Raw genomic sequence first — 19,321 nt, 5'->3', positions numbered from 1 at the left:
CCAATTCATTAAGAATGACCCCCTGAATCACAAAAGCCGTAGAATAAGTAGTTGAAATTACTGAAAATACTTTAGCGTAAAGAGCAAGGTATTAGAAGGAGGTGAGCCCCTCATATGGGTAATAATTTCTGTTTGTTTTAAGTTTTATTGCTGTTCCTTACTTCCAGCTGAAAAAGCTTTTTCACTTTTATTTTTAGTTATTTTTTTTTAAATAATGCTAGTAAATCCTGCTCTCCCTTCATGGAAATTTTCTTCTCCCATTACAAATTCTCGAAGGAAAGTTCCCCCAGCATATCCCCCTCTTCTCAACCCCTCCCCCAAACCAAAAAAAAATCCTCCTGAAAACGCCTGTATACTTCCCAATAACCATTACTATATGTAAGCACAGGTCAAAGTTTGTAGCTTGTTGCCCCTCCAACGGGGACTGTGGGGGAGTAAGTCGTCCCCAAAGACATAGTTATAAGGTTTTTCGACTACGCTGAATAAAATAGCTATCTCAGAATTTTGATCCGTTGACTTTGGGAAAATAATTAGCGTGGGAGGGGGCCTAGGTGCCCTCCAATTTTTTTGGTCACTTAAAAAGGGCACTAGAACTGTTCATTTCCGTTAGGATGGGCCCTTACGCAACATTCTAGGACCACTTGGTCGATACGATCACCCCTGGGAAAAAAAAAAAAAAAACAAATAAACACGCATCCGTGATCTGCCTTCTGGCAAAAAATGCAAAATTCCGCTTTTTTGTAGATAGGAGCTCGAAACTTCTACAGTAGGGTTCTCTGATACGCTGAATCTGATGGTGTGATTTTCGTTAAGATTCTATGACTTTTAGGGGGCGTTTCCCCCTATTTTCTAAAATAACGCAAATTTTCTCAGGCTCGTAACTTTTGATGGGTAAGACTAAACTTGATGAAACTTATATATTTAAAACCAGCATTAAAATGCGATTCTTTTGATGTAGCTATTGGTATCAAAATTCCATTTTTTAGAGTTTTGGTTACTATTGAGCCGGGTCGCTCCTTACTACAGTTCGTTACCACGAACTGTTTGATGAGTTCAAATTTGAGTGAAACTAAAAACCACAATCATTTTTTTTTTATTGAAAGGATTCACCCGATAAAATTTTTGGTCTTATTTTTTAAGTTGGCTGGAAAAATGTTAGGGATTTATTCAAAAAGTCAAAATACTTAAGGCAATCGAAGACCTCGGCCACAATAATTCAAATGTTGCTCTGTGAAATGTTTTTAAAACTCATATATACAGCCCAGTCTCTCCAAATAAGCAAGTCTTGTTAATTAATTAAATTATAGTCATTTAAAAAAATCTGTATTTCTTTAAATTAACACGAAAGGCTTTATTTAAAGCTTTGAGGAAAAAAAATCACGAAATCACGAAAAAAAATGAAACCGAGGTTTCAGACTACGAAAAAAATATTTATATTTCAAGCAAAATTGGTGCAAAGAAAGATAAGTGATGATATGCAATTAATTGATGCAACTGCGGCTTTTTAACAAAAACAAAATATAAAAAATATCTTCATATATGGGTGAATATTCGGTTCGCTTCTGTTTCGGACTGGAATTTTTTTTTCTTTCTGGCTAGCAAAATTGTGTTTAAAACCATATTAAAAAGTGTCTTTAAGATTATGTTAAAATTTGTGTTTTTGCACAATTAGAAATACACTATTGTGTTTTTTTAATATGAGTATTACAAATAACAAAAAGGGTCTTTTCTTTTCAAAAAATATCATGAGAAGTCTTTAAGATGTTTGTCTTTTCATACCAGCCGGAATCCACGCAAAGATGTTGTTTGGTCACCGCGGAACGTAAATAAAAATCTTCAAATATGGAAAAATATTCGGTTCACTTCTGTTCGGGGCCAGAGTTAAAAAAAAAACTATTTTTTGGCTGGCAAATTCTGTTTAAAATAACGTCCAAAATTTGCTCAATATAGTGTTAAAATGTCTTTATGCACAATTAAAAATGCATTATTGGTATTTTTTAATTTAACATGGGTATTCCAAAGAGAAAATAGGCCCTTTTTTTGTTTACAATATAAAAAGCCTTTAAGAAATTTGTCTTTCAATCAAACATACGTGTCAGAATTCATGTAAAGATGGCATTTGGTTGGTTTTGTGAAATTTACTATCTTCAATTACAGATATAATATTGTTTATCTAAATAAAAAATTATATCTCAATAACTCTCTTGAAATCGTCTTAGTTCGTACGGCTGAAATATGATGGCAGTACATGTTAGCCAAAACTTCGGATGCTACAAAAAAACATTTCTGGTACCCTTTTTTTAGCTTATAAATTGCATTTTTAACAGGTCAAATAAACAGCATCTGGAAATTATGCCAATCTAAGAAGATGGTGAGTTTGTATGGCCTTGGGGAGGCCATCACATGACTTCAAACCCTCTACGTTTTTCATAGCCCAATTCTCACTACCTGTGAAAATCGCTACTGATGGATTGGAGTCTATTTCAACTCATCATCGATAGCCTGCCAAATCACACTGAGACGAGCATGATGAATGACCACCACTTAATTATGCATGAGTTTTCGCTTAACTGATTCCACTGAAATTGTCTTCCCATTGATTCATTACTGATATGAAAACCTAGCTGATTAAATACGTCGGGATGCAGAAGTTTCTGCGACTTTAACTCTTGGTTCACACGCAACAATCGCCAAAACTAAAAATGTGCATGTATATTGACCGCAATCAGGTTGCGTCCGATAAGTACTATGAAAATGTCAAAATTTAGTCTAAATCTCTGTTATTTAACAAACAAAAAAGATTTTATTCTTTTCGCATTTTGTTGAAATCACTTTTTGCCGAAGCCACGTTTCCCCCACTTTTTTACTCTTAAGAATACATTTTTTTTAGGTAATCACTTTTTTAAATGTCTTTTTAAGATGTACAAAAGGCAAATGCAGGTTTATCAGAAATAGGAAAAAAACGAAAATCCTTCTGCCTTGTGTAAACTACGTTTGTCTAACAAACCTTAAGGCCATGCGATACCTTGAAGGCTCCCCCTATCTTCTCCATTATGAAATTTTTAGTTTTTGCAGACAACCTATTTAAAATTGATCGGGCGACTTGCCATAACTGTTTGAGCTTGGGTAATAGGGAATAAACAAAAGAAAACTTAAAGCCGAGATGTAATTTCCCCGGAAATCTTAGAAACACCATTTAACTTTTCTCATTTTGTACCGGAGAAAGAGATATTTTGATTTAAGGGAACTTACATCATCAGGAGTGAATTATGTTTTCTTGATTAAATGGTGCAGAATTTTCTTTTAAGTTTCAGAAAAGGACAGTATTAAGAATGTTCTAACATACCTTCTAAGAAAACGCTATAAGTCAGCTCAAAGGAAGAGATATCATTTGAGCAATTACGCAGCTTTGGGTGTTGCCCGTGATGCTTGTCTTTTTAAAAATTTGACAAATCCGTTGTCAAATCACGGATTATCTATAGCACTCGGTGTTTAGTCCCCATGGATAGTTTACTAATGCACCTTATGTCTTTAACATGGTCAACCAACAAGACAGGAAGGTTGAGACTTGGAAAATGCTTTTAAGGTACGGCATGGCCTTGAAAAAGACCTGGCAGAGCTCGGTTATGTATGAATATAGTAAATAGAATCTACTATCCCCATTAAATCATGAATGCAAAATTACTGAAAGCTGTGAAGTTAATTGGCAAATCCATAAAAAAATTTCCAATAAATGAATTTGAACTTTTCATGTTTTCTTTAAAAAAGCTTTTTATCACATTTGTTGACATTTTTTCCACTTCCTTACAATCTGGTATGTTTAGTTCAATTCTTAAAGACTCGCTGGTGAAGGCGTTTCGAGTTAAAGAACTTTACTTTAAAAAAGTAAAGAGGTAGATGACGAAAAATATCAAGAAGCCCAAGAGGTTCCAAAGATATAGCCGTCCAAAGAAGCCCAAGATATAGGACACTACCAATATGCAATAATATTCATAACATTAAATATTATAATGCTACACGGGGTCATAAAACTAAGGAAATATAAATCCCACAAACTGTCTGATATAGATTCATAAAAAAAAATATTAGAAAGATGAATAAATTTTATCACAAGTCACAAGATCAAAGGCAGTGGTTTTTCAGCAAGCCATTTAAGATTGGTCCCCTAAGCTATATGATCCAAACTCTCAAACACATTATGCACACTCACAGGAATTACGCTCCACAGTACCAGGACACCGAGTCCTGGTGTCGCTAGGTATTTGGTTTGGAACTGGGGTCAACGGTGTGACTCTGTAAGCTCAGCCAGTGTCGACCCAGCTCTATATGGGTGCCTGGAGACGCCATGGGGAAAACACAGGAAACATCTGATGGTTTGCCCTAACCAGGCATTGCACTCCCGGCTGAACCTAGCGAATCAGGAGATCGGAACCTGCACATCGCAGACCCTTGGTCAGCATGTGATTTTTTTTAAGCAGCAGCCATAAATTTGCATACCCAAAGCCCAGTTATCTTCCAAAGTAGGCTAAATAGACCCTGGATTGGCTTTAGAGTTTCTAAATAATTAAAAACTATATATAGTAAAAGTTATTTTCCAACGCATAGCTGAACTAATTAGCTAAGTATTTTTCAGAAACTTACTCTAGGAACTTTTCTATAGGACCACAAGTGGTTCGTCAACATGTACTATAGAATCGTATTTTATGTGCTTATATGTGCGTTTTTACGTCCACTGGTATCACTGGAAGAAATGCTTGAATGAATTATTTGGAAGTAAAAGTAGACTTTAGCGTAAAGAGTGAGGATTGAGGAAGCAACATCCTTCTCATATACAGGAGAAGTTCCTTACATTTTAAGTTTTAATGTTCCTCCTTACTTTCAGTTGAAAGAAAATTATTTAATTAATTAACTAAAAGCAGATCCTATCAGACTACAGATATGAAATAACCGTACCGTATATTCTTTTGTGAAAAGTGGCAGAAAACTGCCCTCCCTTTAAATCAAAATTTGAAAGGTCTTGTTGTTAGTAATAAGTAAACGGAATAAAGCTGTTAGAAAAGGAAGTTATTATTATATCGTTTTATTATTATAGATAATGTACATATTATATTATATAATGTATATGATTATATTATATATTATGTAATGTATATATTATTACATATAATATATTATAATGTAATATTATATATAATTGTTATATCAAAAAGGGTTTTGTGAATAATTCCCATTCCCTTCTCTTTACATGTGGTGATACTCAAAGCCTTATGGGAATTTTGTCTAGGGAGGGGCAAGCTCATGAAAAGATCCATTAAACCTTAAGATTTTTCGGTGCGTGGTAATGAACAATAATTAAATAGTGACTCGGCTCAATAGCAACCAAAACTCTAAAAAACGGAATTTTGATTTCAATAGACGTATAAAAAAGCACTCGCTTTTTATGCTGATCCAAAATCTATAAAATCAATTAAGTTTGGTGATATCCATTAAAGGCTATGAACCTCAGAAATTTTGCGTGAATTTAAAAAAAGGAACCGAACACCCCCCCCCAAATTCAAAGACATCTTAAGGAAAATCAAACCATCAGATTCAGCAAATCAGAAAACCCCACTGAGAGGTTTCAATCTGCAAAAAATGTGGAATTTTGTATTTTTGCCATAACAAAGATCACGGATGCGTGTTTATTGGTTTTTTTTTCCTGGGGTGTTCGTACCAAACCAATGGTCCTAGAATGTCGGGAGAAGGCTCATTCAAACGGAAATGAAAAATTATTTTGAACTTTTTAAGTGACCAAAAAGACTGAAGGGTGACTAGCCCCACTCCCATGCCGCTTCCCCTCCCCCTCGAAGTCGTTCAATAAAAAGTTATGAGAAAGCCATGTTGAGACATCCCAACATAGTTGAAAGGTCCAATAACTATGTCTTTGGAGATAATATGACCAAACAGCCCCTGGGGAATGGGCTACAAGTTATGAAAGTTCCTATTGCTTACGTATGATATTTGCTATTGGGAAGTATAAAGACATTTTCGGGGGTAAAGCAAATTCTCTGATGGAGGGATTTTCAACTGGAAGAATTTTCCATGGGGACACGGGGAGTGTATGTGGGTGAACCTTTCAGGGGAAAATTAGCGCTGCTCACTCTCTTTACCAACTCATTTTTACATGTGTAGATTTTCTGGGGGAATTTTCAGCAGGGTTGGAATTGTTTGGAGGATTTTTCCGGGGGGATATTCCCCAGGAGAATCTCCATGGAGGAATTTTCCATGGGAACAACACTCCATATTGGGGGGGAGGGAATCTGCAAGAAAAATTTTCCATGTAGGGGATATATCCGGTACGATGTGAAAAACGATAATAAATTAATGTCTTGTCAAATGAAATAATACTAAGGCGGATTTTTCAGGCAGAATCTTCCGCAAGAAATTTCTGGGAGAATTTTCAGTAAGGATAGAATTTTCTTGGAGGGTATTTCTCTACGTGGGAGGAACTTTTCTTGGAGGAGTTTTACACGGGGGGATTTTCAGTGGAGGAGGAACTGGTATTATTTGAAAAGAAACAGAAATCAAATTTTAGAAAAAGAACAAGTTTTTTTAACTGACAGTAAGGAGCAACATTAAAATTTACAAATGAACAATAATTATTCCATATGTGAAAGGGGTTGCCCCCTCCTCTATGCCTCTCTGGTTCTGCTAAAGTTTGACATTTTGTCCCCTTCTTTAAGAACGACTGGCCGTTTAATTAGAATAAAAAGCTTTTTCCTAAAGTACTAAAACACTTCAGAGTGAAAAGCAAGGTATTGAGGAGGGGACAACCCCCCTCATATACAGAATAATTTCTTTATGATAATTTCTATTCAGTTTTAGTGTCCCTCCTTACTTTTAGTTTAAAAAAATAGTTTGATTTTTTAATTTTATAACAAATAAGATATTTGATAACATTTAAATGATTTCCGTGTGAGTGGAAATTTTGCAAGTCCTTTGAAAATCATAATATAAAAAAGCACATTTTTTTTTAACTGAAAGTAAGGAGTAACATTGCAACTTAAAACGAACAGAAATTATTCCGTAGATGAAAGGGGCTGTCCCCTCCTCAACGCCTCACTGTCTATGCTAAAGTTTGACTCTTTGTAGCAAGGGGTTGAGGAGGGGACAGCCCCTTTCAAATAATGAATAATTTCTGTTCGTTATAAGTTTTAATATTGCCCCTTAAATTCAGTTAATTTTTTTTATTTAATTTTTGAATGTTTTTCAACTAATGAAGGTTTGAATTTGGCTCACCATATATGAAAAATTAAAACAAAATTTGTATATAAATTTTGGCAGATTTATTCCGTATATGAAGGGTTGCCTCGTCCTCAATACCTTGCTCTTTACGCTAAAGCTGTTAGTATTTTCAGAAAAACTTCCTATTTTAATTAAACAGTACCCTTGTTTCAGTAGACGCTCTTAAAACATTTGGACAGTCAGTCAAACTTTAACGTAAAGAGCAAAGTATTGAGGAAGGGCAAAACCTCGTATATGGAATGATTTCTGTTCGTTTTCCAAATAATACCGGTAAATCTGGTAATCTGGCTCACCCTCTATGAAATATACCCCTCCCCCACACGGAAAATTCCTCCGTGGAAATTTCATCCAACGTAAAGTGTACCCCTCTGTCAAATTCCTTCCAGACAGTTCTATCCTTGCTGAGAGTCCCCCCTCCATGTAAAATTAGTTGCAAAGGACTCTAAAAAAATCTCCTTGGCATTCTTTCATTTGAATAAGACTTAATCTCTAATCGGTTTCTCGATCACTCCAGAAATGCCCCCTTCCGTGGAAATTATTTCCAGGAAATCAAAACACGTGGGAAAAAGCCCCTGGATAATTCACCCGAAAATCTTCACATAAAAAAATTGGCGAAGAGAATGTAAGACAATTAAAAAGAATTTCATACAGTAATTCTGCCAAATCCCCCACCTGTATCATTTCCCCCGGAATATTCACCACTCAGAAATTTACCTCCCCAAGGAAGATTCTCCTTATAAAAATCCTACCCAAGTATGACCCCCCCCCCGCCAAAAAAATATGTAGGCCTATACTTCCGAATAACAAATACTATACGTATACAATAGTAGAATTTCATAACTTACAGGCCTCCCCCCACGGGCTGTGAGGGGTCATTAAACACCTAAGGACATAATTATTTGATCTTTTAACTATACTGTCAAAATGGCTATCTCAAAATTTCGATCAGATAATTTTGGGGAAAAATGGGTGTTGGAGGGGACCCAATTGCCCTCAAATCCTTTTGGTATTTTGAAAAGGACGCTAAAACTTTTAATTTTTGTTTGAATATACTCTCTCTCTCTTGATCTTCTAGGACAATTATTTTTATACAATCACCCCTTGGAAAAAAAAAATAAATAAACATGCATCTGTAGTCTATCTTCTGGAAAAATACCAGAATTCCATATTTTTGCAGATAGGAGCCTGATACTTCAACTGTAGGGTTCTCTGGTATGATCTGGTTCTCTTATAAGATTCCTTTATTTTAGGGGGTGTCTCCCCCTATTTAAAAAATCAGGCAAATTTTCTCAGGCTCTTAACTTTTGATAGGTAATACTAAACTTGGTGAATTTTATATATTTGGAATCAGCATAATAATATGATATCTTTGATATATCTATTGATATTAAAATTACATTTTTTAGGGTCTCGGTTGCTAGTGAGCCAAGTCGCTCCTTGATTAAAGTTTGTTACCACGAACTGTTTGATAATTGAAATAGAAAAAATGACATTATTAATTTATCTTTATGCACATGGTCATATTGACCCCTCTAAAACTTTAAAAAACTACTTGAAAGAAAAGGAACGTTCGATGATCCTATCGCTCAAATTCTTTTAGAGTAAATCGATTGACCGACAGTTTGAATGAATCAGTGAGTTAATGATTCATTGTTGGATTGATTGATCATCTGATTTCCGTCTTAAAAATTTACTCTGATAAGTTATGGATTCACCTAATCGCCCCAGTTTATATCGTTAATGCACATGCATTTTTTCATTTAATTTTTGTTTCATATTATAATATGGGTACATGCTGGCAGGCACGTACGGCGGGGTGGGACCTTCGGACCATTTTCTGAAATCCAAAAAATTGCATAATTTTTATAACAAGTCTGATTTTATTCATAAAGATCTCTGATCGTACTCAGTTTTCAAATCGGCCCCGCCCTAAAGGAAATTTGAGTTCCTGAAGGGGGTTCTTGTCTAAGTTGTTACGTGTAAGGAGTCTTATGAATTTACATACATTGCATTATAATGTGGTTCAGGAGTCTTTCACTCCTCCCCCCATGAAAAAACTTGAGATTTTAAAGCAATACTCTAATTTTATAGAATTTTTCTCTCTAATTTTAGATAATAATAATACTCTAATTTTATAGAATTTTTACACCTTTGTTTTACAAAGGTGTAATCACTCTTCCCCACCTCCCCGACGACTCCCCATCAAAATATACTTCTATCTATTTGTCTGGGCCCCGTCCCAGAGCCTTGAAGAAAAAGTGGGACAATCCTAGAGGCAATAGTTTCCCCTTTGCTGCCAGAGTACTCAGGATATGAAGATACCCCATATTTGCGCCTTTTCACGTTAGGGTTAGACAGTCGTGTGGATGCGTTTCAGGTCCTGCTGATAAGTGTGGCGAGGCGTATCCAATAGAAGCGAATTTATTTTCCGGCAGAACACCTGCTAGGTTTTTTTTACTATGTAGCCTTTTTTTTATTTAATGGATTGTCTGACAGATCCTAGGTGGCTGAAAAGAACTTTGTTTATAGCAAATCTGATTTAACATCTCATATTCATAAGCATCCCGTTGCTTTTCGATAAAGCTGATAAAAATGAAACATCTAAAAATATTAACCGTATCTTTGATCCAAACATTTTTTTTTCTCTCTATTCGCATCTTGTTAGTTCTATGATTGATGTGTAAGACAATGTGCCACGATATAAGATCTTTTTGGACAGCCAACTAACCAAAGCAGGCTCACAAATGCAGCTGAAGATAGGTATTGAGAAAAAAGGACTGGACCGCAGAGAAAAGAAGAATTTACTTGTAAAAAAGTATTGTGACTCGAAAACTTTTTTCTCTTTTTATTTGCTTAAAAATTTCATTGAAAAACAAGAGCTAAGAGCTCATATGGCACTTGTGACGAGGCAAGAATAGCTAAGAGCCAAGAGCTCATATGGTATGAGCTCTTAACAAAATTCTAAGAATCAATAGATTGGTTTAAAAGGAAAATCAGAGGCTTAATGCCGGTCAGGATTTAAAATAAGAGCTCTGAGTCACGATGTCCTTCTAAATAACAAAATTCTGATCACCCTCTCGTAAGTTCTAAATACCTCATTTTTTCTAATTTCTCCTCTCCCTTTAGCCCCCCAGATGGTCGAATCTGGGAAAACGACTTTATCAAATCAATTTGTGCAGCTCCCTGACAAGCCTACCAATTTTTATCGTCCTAGCACGTCCAGAAGCACCAAACTCGCCAAATCACTGAACCCCCGCCCCCAACTCCCCCAAAGAGAGCTAATCCAGTACGGTTACGTTAATTAAGTATCAAGGACATTTACTTATTCTATCCACCAAGCTTCATCCCGATTCCTCCACTCCAAGTGTTTTCCAAGATTTCCCCCTCCAACCCCCCAAATGTCAAAAGATTTGGTCGGGATTTGAAATAAGAGCTCTTAGACATGGATTCCTTCTAAATATCAAATTTCATTAAGATCCTATTACCTATTCGTAAGATAAAAATACCCCAATTTTCACGTTTTCCAAGAATTCTGGTTTCCCCCTCCAACTCCCCCCAATTTCACAGGATCTGGTCGGAATTTAAAATTAGAGCTTTAAAGCACAAGATCCTTCTAAATATCAAATTTCATTAAGATCTCGTCACCCTTTCGTAAGTTAAAAATAACTCATTTTTTCAAATCACCCCCCCCCCCTCAACTCCACCAAAGAGAGGATATCCGGTCCGGTTATGTCAGTCACGTATCTTAGACAGGTTTTTATTCTTCCCATTCAGTTTCATCCTGATCTCTCCGCTTTAAGTATTTTCTAAGATTTCCGATCCCCCCAACTGTCCTCCCCCCCAATGACGCTGGATCCGGTTGTGATGTAAAATAAGACATCTGAGTTACGAGGTTTTTCCAAATATGAAGTTTCATGAAGATCCGATCACTCCTTCGTGAGTTAAAAATGCGTCATTTTTTCTAATATTTTAGAATTAACCCCCCCCCCAATAGAGCGTATCCGTTCCAATTATGTAAATCACGTATCTAAGACTTCTGCTTATTTTTCCCAACAAGTTTCATCCCGATCCCTCTAATCTAAGTGTTTTCTATGATTTTAGGTCTCCCCCCCCCAAACTCCCCCAATGTCACCAGACCCGATAAGGATTTAAAATAAGAGCTTTGAGACACGATATCCTTCTAAATATCAAATTTCATTGAAATCCGATCACCCGTTCGTAAGTTAAAAATACCTCATTTTTTCTAATTTTTCAGAATTAACCCCCCCCCCCCCAACTACCTCAAAGAGAGCAGATCCGTTCCGGTTATGTCAATCATGTATCTTGGACTTGTGTTTATTTTTCACACCAAGTTTCTGGTCAGGATTTAAAATAAGAGCTCTGAGACACAATATCATTCCAAACATCAAATTTCATTAAGATCCCATCACCTGCTCATAAGTTAAAAATACTTCATTTTTTTCTATTTTTTCCGAATTAATCGGCACACACTCCCCCCCCCCAGATGGTCAAATCGGGAAAACGACTATTTCTAATTTAATTTGGTCCGGTTCCTGATACGCTTGCCAAATTTCATCGTCCTAGCTTACCTGGAAGTGCCTAAAGTAGCAAAACCGGGACCGACAGACAGACCGACAGACCAACAGAATTTGCGATTGCTATATGTCACTTGGTTAATACCAAGTGCAATAAAAACCATCAGACTTTATGTTCTTTTTAAATGCTAAGTAATTGACATAAAAGAAACAGGTAAATACAAAAAAAATTTAAATGACAAAAATAGTGCTAAATAAGTTACGCTTAACTAATAACAGAAAAAAATACGCTTAAACAGTTCCTTATGTGTTACTAAACATTTGGGAAGATTTCTGAAGCCTTCAATAAATATTTTAAATGTAACTTCAAGTTGCCTAATCTTACCAAGTTTGTCAACGGGACACATCAGAATAGGGAATACGTCGTATATGATAAATAGGATGTACATCATCCTATTTAAAATAAATAGGATAAATAGGATGTACAAATAATAGCATAAATAGGATGTACAAATAGTACATCATAAATAGGGAGTACATAAGAATGCTGCTTTAAAGTCACATATTAATTTAGATATCACAGATTAAATATGCAACCAGCAAAATCGTGTTGTGTGAACGGTAAAACAAGTAGTAAACCATGAACTAGTTTTGTGTCGTAAAAATAAACTCACCTTTTCATAAACTCGAAACGAACGTAGACACAGGGGATAGGCTTTCGGGTCTTACATTTTTAATACATTTTCATTTTACGAATTCTTACAAGCTCTCTAGTAAAGTAAAGATATCCCTATGGATTTAACTTCAAACAGTCGAAAAAATGCTGCATTAGACTATTGGAGTTTTGAGAATATGGAAAAGAGAAAAAAAAGTAAGAAGTTAAATTAGATAAGCCGAGTGGATTGGTGCGCTGGATTCAGGATCCTTTGTCTGAGAGGGCGAGGGTTCGAATGCTAGCGTACCCAATTATTTAGTTTGGGACAGGGGTCAGAGGCGTGACTCTGCAAGCTCAGCCAGTGTCGACCCAGCTCTAAATGGGCTGGATTTCATCAGGGTACCTGGTGAAATCTGGGAAATTTAAACAGGAAGGGTTTGCGAAAGCACAGGATGATTAGCCCCCAACCCTCCATTGCGCTTACTGGCTGAAGGGCCATGAAACGGAAATCACCACCGCCGGAAGGGACTGTAAAGTCTAATGCCGTATTCTTTACCCATTTTTTTAAAATAATATAATAATAGAAAAGAATTTAAAGTCTATTATCTAAAATAAAATGGTAATTAAATAAATTACATCTTAATTAAGAAGAACTTCATTTGGGATACAGAAAATAAATATTCCAGCTCATCTACAGAAAAAAAAGCTGTAATAGAAAAATGGCCTTCTTCCCGTCAGTAATGTCGAAAAACCATTAGCTATTAACTAGAATGCAAACACATATATATTTTCAACCTTGGAAATACCAATAGCCACTATCTACACCAAAATAGAAGTAGAAATCGTTACGTAGAGATACTTTTATCTTAGTGTAGATAGTAGCTATATGTATTTCCAAGGTTTATTGTTTTTTTTGTTATTTATTGTAATATTCAACAGTATATGTAGTTTAAGTCGATATAATATATCTTCAAATAAGCTTGAAAATACGCGAACGAACTTGAAATCAACCGACAAATATTTCAATATATCTTTAGAATATGAATACAGATAACCTTTAACGGACGAAATGCCAGGGAAGCTTAAAGCATTTAATTTTAATATTTTTTTATAATAATATTTTTTTAAATAATATTTATTTATTTGGATTCATTTTTAAGGGTTTTGTCTCCCACAGAAAAGAAAGATTAACAAAAAGTTTTCTTAAATAATGATATAGAACTCTTGATGAAGCTAAAGAAGACGTATTTGGTGATTAGGTGAAAATCGTAATTTGAAGATGTTTTTTTCTAATCCAAATTTCTACCATATCGCTTAATCACTATGAAAAAAAAACAAGACCAATTTTATTTTTAATATCAATTGGAACTTATTCCGGTTTGTTAGCTGTGAAGCGTGGCATAACCGCAAGAAGTTAATCAACTCGATTAGAGTTCAAATTTCAAGGTAAGAGGCTAAATTCAAAGATTAGGCTCCTAATCAGAATTAGAAGTATTTTGAATTTAGAATTCATGGAAAAAAATTGGAATGTATACTATTTTTAAACCTTATCTAAAATTTTGTGTATCCGCATTTTGAAACAATTTTTTACACCCTAATGGGACCAAGTTTTAACGATAAGTAATTGAGTCTAAATCGTTCGAGGAAAAATTTAGAAAATTTTTTCTAAAAAAATAATTAAAAAATTAATTTAGAAATTAATGGTACGATTCCGGGATTTATCTAAATTTTATGAGGCTCGTAACTTTTGATGGGTAAAACTAAACGTGATGGAACTTATACATTGAAAATCAGCATTAAAATTTGATTCGTTTGATATAGATATATTGGTATCAAAATTCCATTTTTTAAAGTTCGGTTACTATTGAGCCGGGTCGCTCCTTACTACAGTTCGTTACCACGAATTGTTTGAAAAAATATCTCGCTCTCAAGTTATAATTTTTACACAATAATAAAATATATCGTCTATATCTTTATCAGCCAAACTTCTAGAAAAAATCCAGAATTCTTTTGAGGTTTCAAGTATTCTATTTAAATATAAATTTCTTATATTGACCGTTTTGCATACCTTGCCCATCTCCCCCCTGCTACTTTCAGTGTGCTTGAAGAATTCAAGTTTTCATATATTTTACTTCTTTGTGCAGTTTTTCTTTTTGTAACAACTTTTTGTTAACACCCTATCAGCTCTATTCGTGATTTAACTAGTCAACAGTTTCTCTTTTGATCAGTTACAGTGCTGCTATCTAGAAAGTGGGCTTACAGAAAGTGCTATCTAGAAAGTCGCTTACAGTTGAAAATTGGCACAGTGGTTTTGTTTCAGCTTGGCAATACCGATTCAGAGCTCAAATTCAGCTGTAGTACACAGTGCAGGGCTCGGAATTTGATTTCAGTCTTGAGATTATTCGAAAGCGTTATTAATCCAAACAACAACAAGAAGAAAAAAGTTGAAATTAAGGGTATTTAGGGTAGTTTGGTATGATTCCGGGATTTATCCTCAAATCATTCATTATTTCTTTCCATGCCAATTTTTTGACGAATTATGAAGTATATATGTGATAATAAGAATTTCAAAGTGTAACGTGTAGCAATAGTATGTATTAATGTATAAAAATTATATATTTTGGACGGAAGTTTTCTTATTTATTTTTCAGACTTTGAACATTTTTTTCTGATAAATCAGTGACCTCAAAGGTACTCACAGTATTGGTTCATCCACTTACTCAATTATTAGTGTTAAGCAATTTAGCACAAAATCAATACTCTAAAGTCACAAGGTACAAAAGAAAGACTTCAAAGCGAGTCAAATGTTTAAACTACGTTTTAATAAAATAGAAGAAAAATAAATGCTCAAAGAACGTCATAGGAAAGAAACTAATACACGACAAAAGGCTTAATAAATTACAAATTTAAAGAAACCTAATGCATTACAAACTTAAGAAAGAAACTTAATGCACTTAACACACTTAAGTTAAAAGGTATTAGATCTTAGCACTGGCTTGATGTTGAATGCTTACATTATTTGATGCTATGAGGCTCTTGGAGATACTTGTAGATAAGATTTCAAATTTAATTTTTTTTTCACATATAGAAGTTTGATTTTTGAATTGAAGTTTTTGCAATATTTTTTTGGCAACAAATCTAAGGTGCCATAATCGGACCTAAGGTGGAATAGGGCCAATTAAAAAAAACAAACAAACAAATAATTACGTTATTTAGGAGAATATACTTGTTCGCTTCGGAATTTTTCAACAAAAGGTCTCAACCTTCGGTTTGTATGCGGTGGCTTTTTCAAATTTAATGCTGGTCCATTGGCAACTTTTTTGAATAGCCAATAAGATTATTCACCTTTTCTTTTATTGCATTTATATAATTTTTACAATTTTTATAATTTTTTTTATTATTTTATAATTTATAATTTTTATAAATTATTTTACTACTTTTTATTAAATTTATTACTTTTATTAAATTATTACTTTTTTTGTATAATTTATATCCATTATTAAATTTAATTATTTTTTCCTTTTATCTTACACTCCCCAAAACATGAACAATATTTCTTACAAAAAAAGAACATCAGTTAATTTTGCGTTTAAATGATGTTCAGCTCTTCTTTGTATGATGTATTTCAAACATTAGAGTCACTTGGGTCTTGAATTACAAAAACAAAATGAAAACATAAAAAAATACAAAAAAGATAAACCCTAGCCCCATTATTTATGCTCTTTTCAAACTCCTCATCATTTATTGCAGCAATCGTTTGTTGACGCCTCATCAGCTCTTCATGATGCAACTGATCAAAAGCTATTCTTCCGATCAGCTACTGTGCTACTACCTACCGTATGGAGTAACTGTCAAAAGCAAGTTGAACCAGCAACAGGTGAATCATGCCAAGACGCTGAATTTCGAATTGAAAATTCCTCGCCCCTTTTCGGTGATTCAGTTTATACACAACAGTCAAAAGGATGTGGGAAGAGGGGCGACTTCGTTCAAATTCCTACTTCTTTTTATGATATGAATAGTAACACACATGGTCACAAAGGTAAGAAATCTATTTCAGTTGAAACAACGTTTCAAAGTCCTTAAATTCAAAGATGGGATCAAATTTTCATTCACGGAGAAACAGAGGAGTTACTTGAACACATCTTTGGACTAAGAAAATTTTTTCTTTTTACTGGCTTACAAATTCTCAAAAGAAAACGTTCCAGGAGAAATGCACTTTTTTGTTCTTTCTGTTACCTGGGTATTCTTTCTTTAAAACTCCTTGCTCGTCTTGGTGTCCCAACTCCCCACATATTGCGTACTTTTCTTGCATTTATAAGACCGCTGGTAGAATATGCTTGTCCCGCTTTGCATTACGGCCTGACTTCGGACCAGAAGGACCGCCTGGGAAGGATCCAATAGTGAAATCTTCTGGTGGTGTCTAAATCTCCTAAAGTCCCTTATTGCTCTCTTTCAAAAACAACTTTCACTTCCAACTCTTTTGACACGCCGTGATGAATTGTGTTTTCAATTTGGTATCGGTATTTTGGAAAATCTGTGGCTTTGTAAAATCCTCCCCCCTGAGCATCTCCCTTCGCGGCAAAGGCTTCCGTGATATGTAGCTCCACCGGTACAAAATATTCAGCCGGTACCAGCACGGCATATGTGGCATGCAGGTGGTTTTGTTCCTCGTTCGTCAAGATTTGTAATTCTGCACCCACTCGTCAATAATTGTACATATTTATTTGCTTTAGTTCATTATTATTTTTATTCGTTTGACTATGTTTAGCTTCAATCGGCGATATTTCGAAATGAGGAATAATTTGTATGACGATGACTATGGCTGTGATTTTCTTATCTCTTATATGTTTTGTGCCGTATTATGACAAGAACTGCCGCTGATCTGCATGACCGTGTAAGGAGTTAGAAATTAGAGTTTTATAATAATTAACATATTTTATTATTATTGACATTCAATGTCATTCTGGAACCAGCAAGCTTTTAAAAAGTTGGGTCGTTTGGATGTCCTTTCCGGCATCCGCTTTAGAGTTGATGGGATTGGCCTACAAAATACGTCACAGACGTAAACCAATGAGATAAAAGCAAAGTTTATACCATAAAATTATGCAAAAGTAATTTTGCGTTATCCCTTCTTTTCATCCTGTAGGGGTCAGGTAAACGCTGGAATACCCGGTAAGAAAACTCAATTTTTTGCTTTTGAATAATCTAAAATTTCCCTGACATGATGTAACGTGGCCGTAGTCCTTGTATTAATTTAAAGCGCAACATAGTAGAACGTATTGATGATGCAATAAGCTCTTTCTTCGGCCCCTAACCCAGGAAGAGAAACCCTGTTAGCGTGATCTCATAGTGGTGTCAGGATGAAGTTTTATCGAGTTTGTTTAACCAGAACAGTGACTGCAAACATCAGTGCAGCGTGACCTTGAAGAGTACTTTAGGGAAGAATAGCCTAGTAGAAAATACATCATGGGTTCTTAATAATCAATAATTCTTCAGGTTTCCATTTGTTCTGAAAGTGTTTTTAGGCTGTATAGCCTCTTCAAAGCTATGTTATTTACTGTGTGTTGCTTCATCATTGTAGCATAATAATTGTGGGCTGAAATAAACAATAAGGCGGAGGTAATAGACCTAAGATTTATCTGGCAGGACGACAACTCTTGTTGATAGGAACATTGCAAAATGTGGAAAACTGAAAGCCGGCTTAAGCACTTTGTGTAGACCTGAGAAGACGTATTAGCCCCTAAACTATACTGGTAGGAACCACTGACTTTTTTGAGGTAATAACAACTTCAATAGCTTAAGTAACATGAAAATTGAGACTTGGAATGCTACAGCTTTAAGAAACAGCTATCGTTTTGACAGACGAATTAAGACGTTTGGACTGGACTGTTAGGAGTTTTAGAAACTCATCTCCCAGGGTTAGAGAACATGAAATTCACATATGAAATGTTAGTGTCATAATTTTGAATGGTAATTGTTGCGGTTTTTTCTTAAAAATACAGTTGTTTAGGATCAAAGCAAATTCCTGCTAAAAACTAGCTATGATTTAGATACCCTATTTTCCTATATTCGAAGTGTCCATAACACTGGTCCAACTGACTGAGATATTAGTGATTCGGATAAATGTACTTATAGGTTCAGGAACAGATTGACAGGATCCCAATTAAAGTATGGTATTTACTCATTAAAGTATTTACTTATTCAAGTAAGAAGAATTAGAATCACAGGCAGAAAATGGACTCATGATGAATAAGGAAGCTTCTAAGCCTTGGTATCAATAATATGATTCTAGTTGCTAATTTTATGACTAAAATGTGCAAAGTATCAGTTATTGCGGTATATGCCCCTATTTAACCGACTGGCGGAGGTAGTAGTGACTTATATGAATTTTATGTTACTGGGGCATATAAACAGGATTTCAGAAAGAAATATCGTATTTTTATTAGGGGATTTCAATGCCAAGGCTGGAAGAAATAGGGGAAGATAGTACCCTAGCCTAGCTAAATTAGATGTAGGAAAGGAAAACAGCAACGATTATAAGCTTAATGCAATTTTAAGAAATAACGATCTAGCAATAATCAATATGCCCAACGGCTATAAAATGGCACCATGGTATACACTATTGATCATGTTGTTGTAACTCGAAGACACAGCTTAGATACCAATATACAGTTATAAAAACTCCTATCTTGCCCATGAGAAGCTTTTGGTACAGAGCTCTGAACTTGGCGCCGCCTCCAAGCCCGCGCTCCGACGCGTAGATCGTACTACAACACCATAGGTGGGAACCACAGTTTAGATGCCAATATACAATTATGAAAACTCCTATCTTGCCCATGAGAAGCTT

At 35.0% G+C, this 19,321-nt stretch overlaps 1 protein-coding gene across 3 annotated transcripts in view; it reads left to right on the top strand.

Annotated features, from left to right (window-relative positions):
* The window catches only part of LOC136037991 (calcium-activated chloride channel regulator 1-like), a 215,792-nt gene that overhangs the window by 76,113 nt on the left and 120,358 nt on the right, over positions 1–19,321 (top strand). For all 3 annotated transcript variants that reach the window (XM_065720918.1, XM_065720910.1, XM_065720900.1), the window contains exon 2: positions 16,225–16,513. In XM_065720918.1, coding sequence (XP_065576990.1) covers positions 16,225–16,513 — 289 coding nt within the window. The remainder of the gene's footprint in view (positions 1–16,224; positions 16,514–19,321) is intronic.

Source organism: Artemia franciscana, chromosome 2 (assembly GCF_032884065.1).
Source record: "Artemia franciscana chromosome 2, ASM3288406v1, whole genome shotgun sequence".
In the NCBI taxonomy this organism is placed as follows: domain Eukaryota; kingdom Metazoa; phylum Arthropoda; class Branchiopoda; order Anostraca; family Artemiidae; genus Artemia; species Artemia franciscana.
The sequence above is the reverse complement of the archived record's forward strand: the minus strand, read 5'-3'. Positions and strand labels throughout refer to the sequence as shown.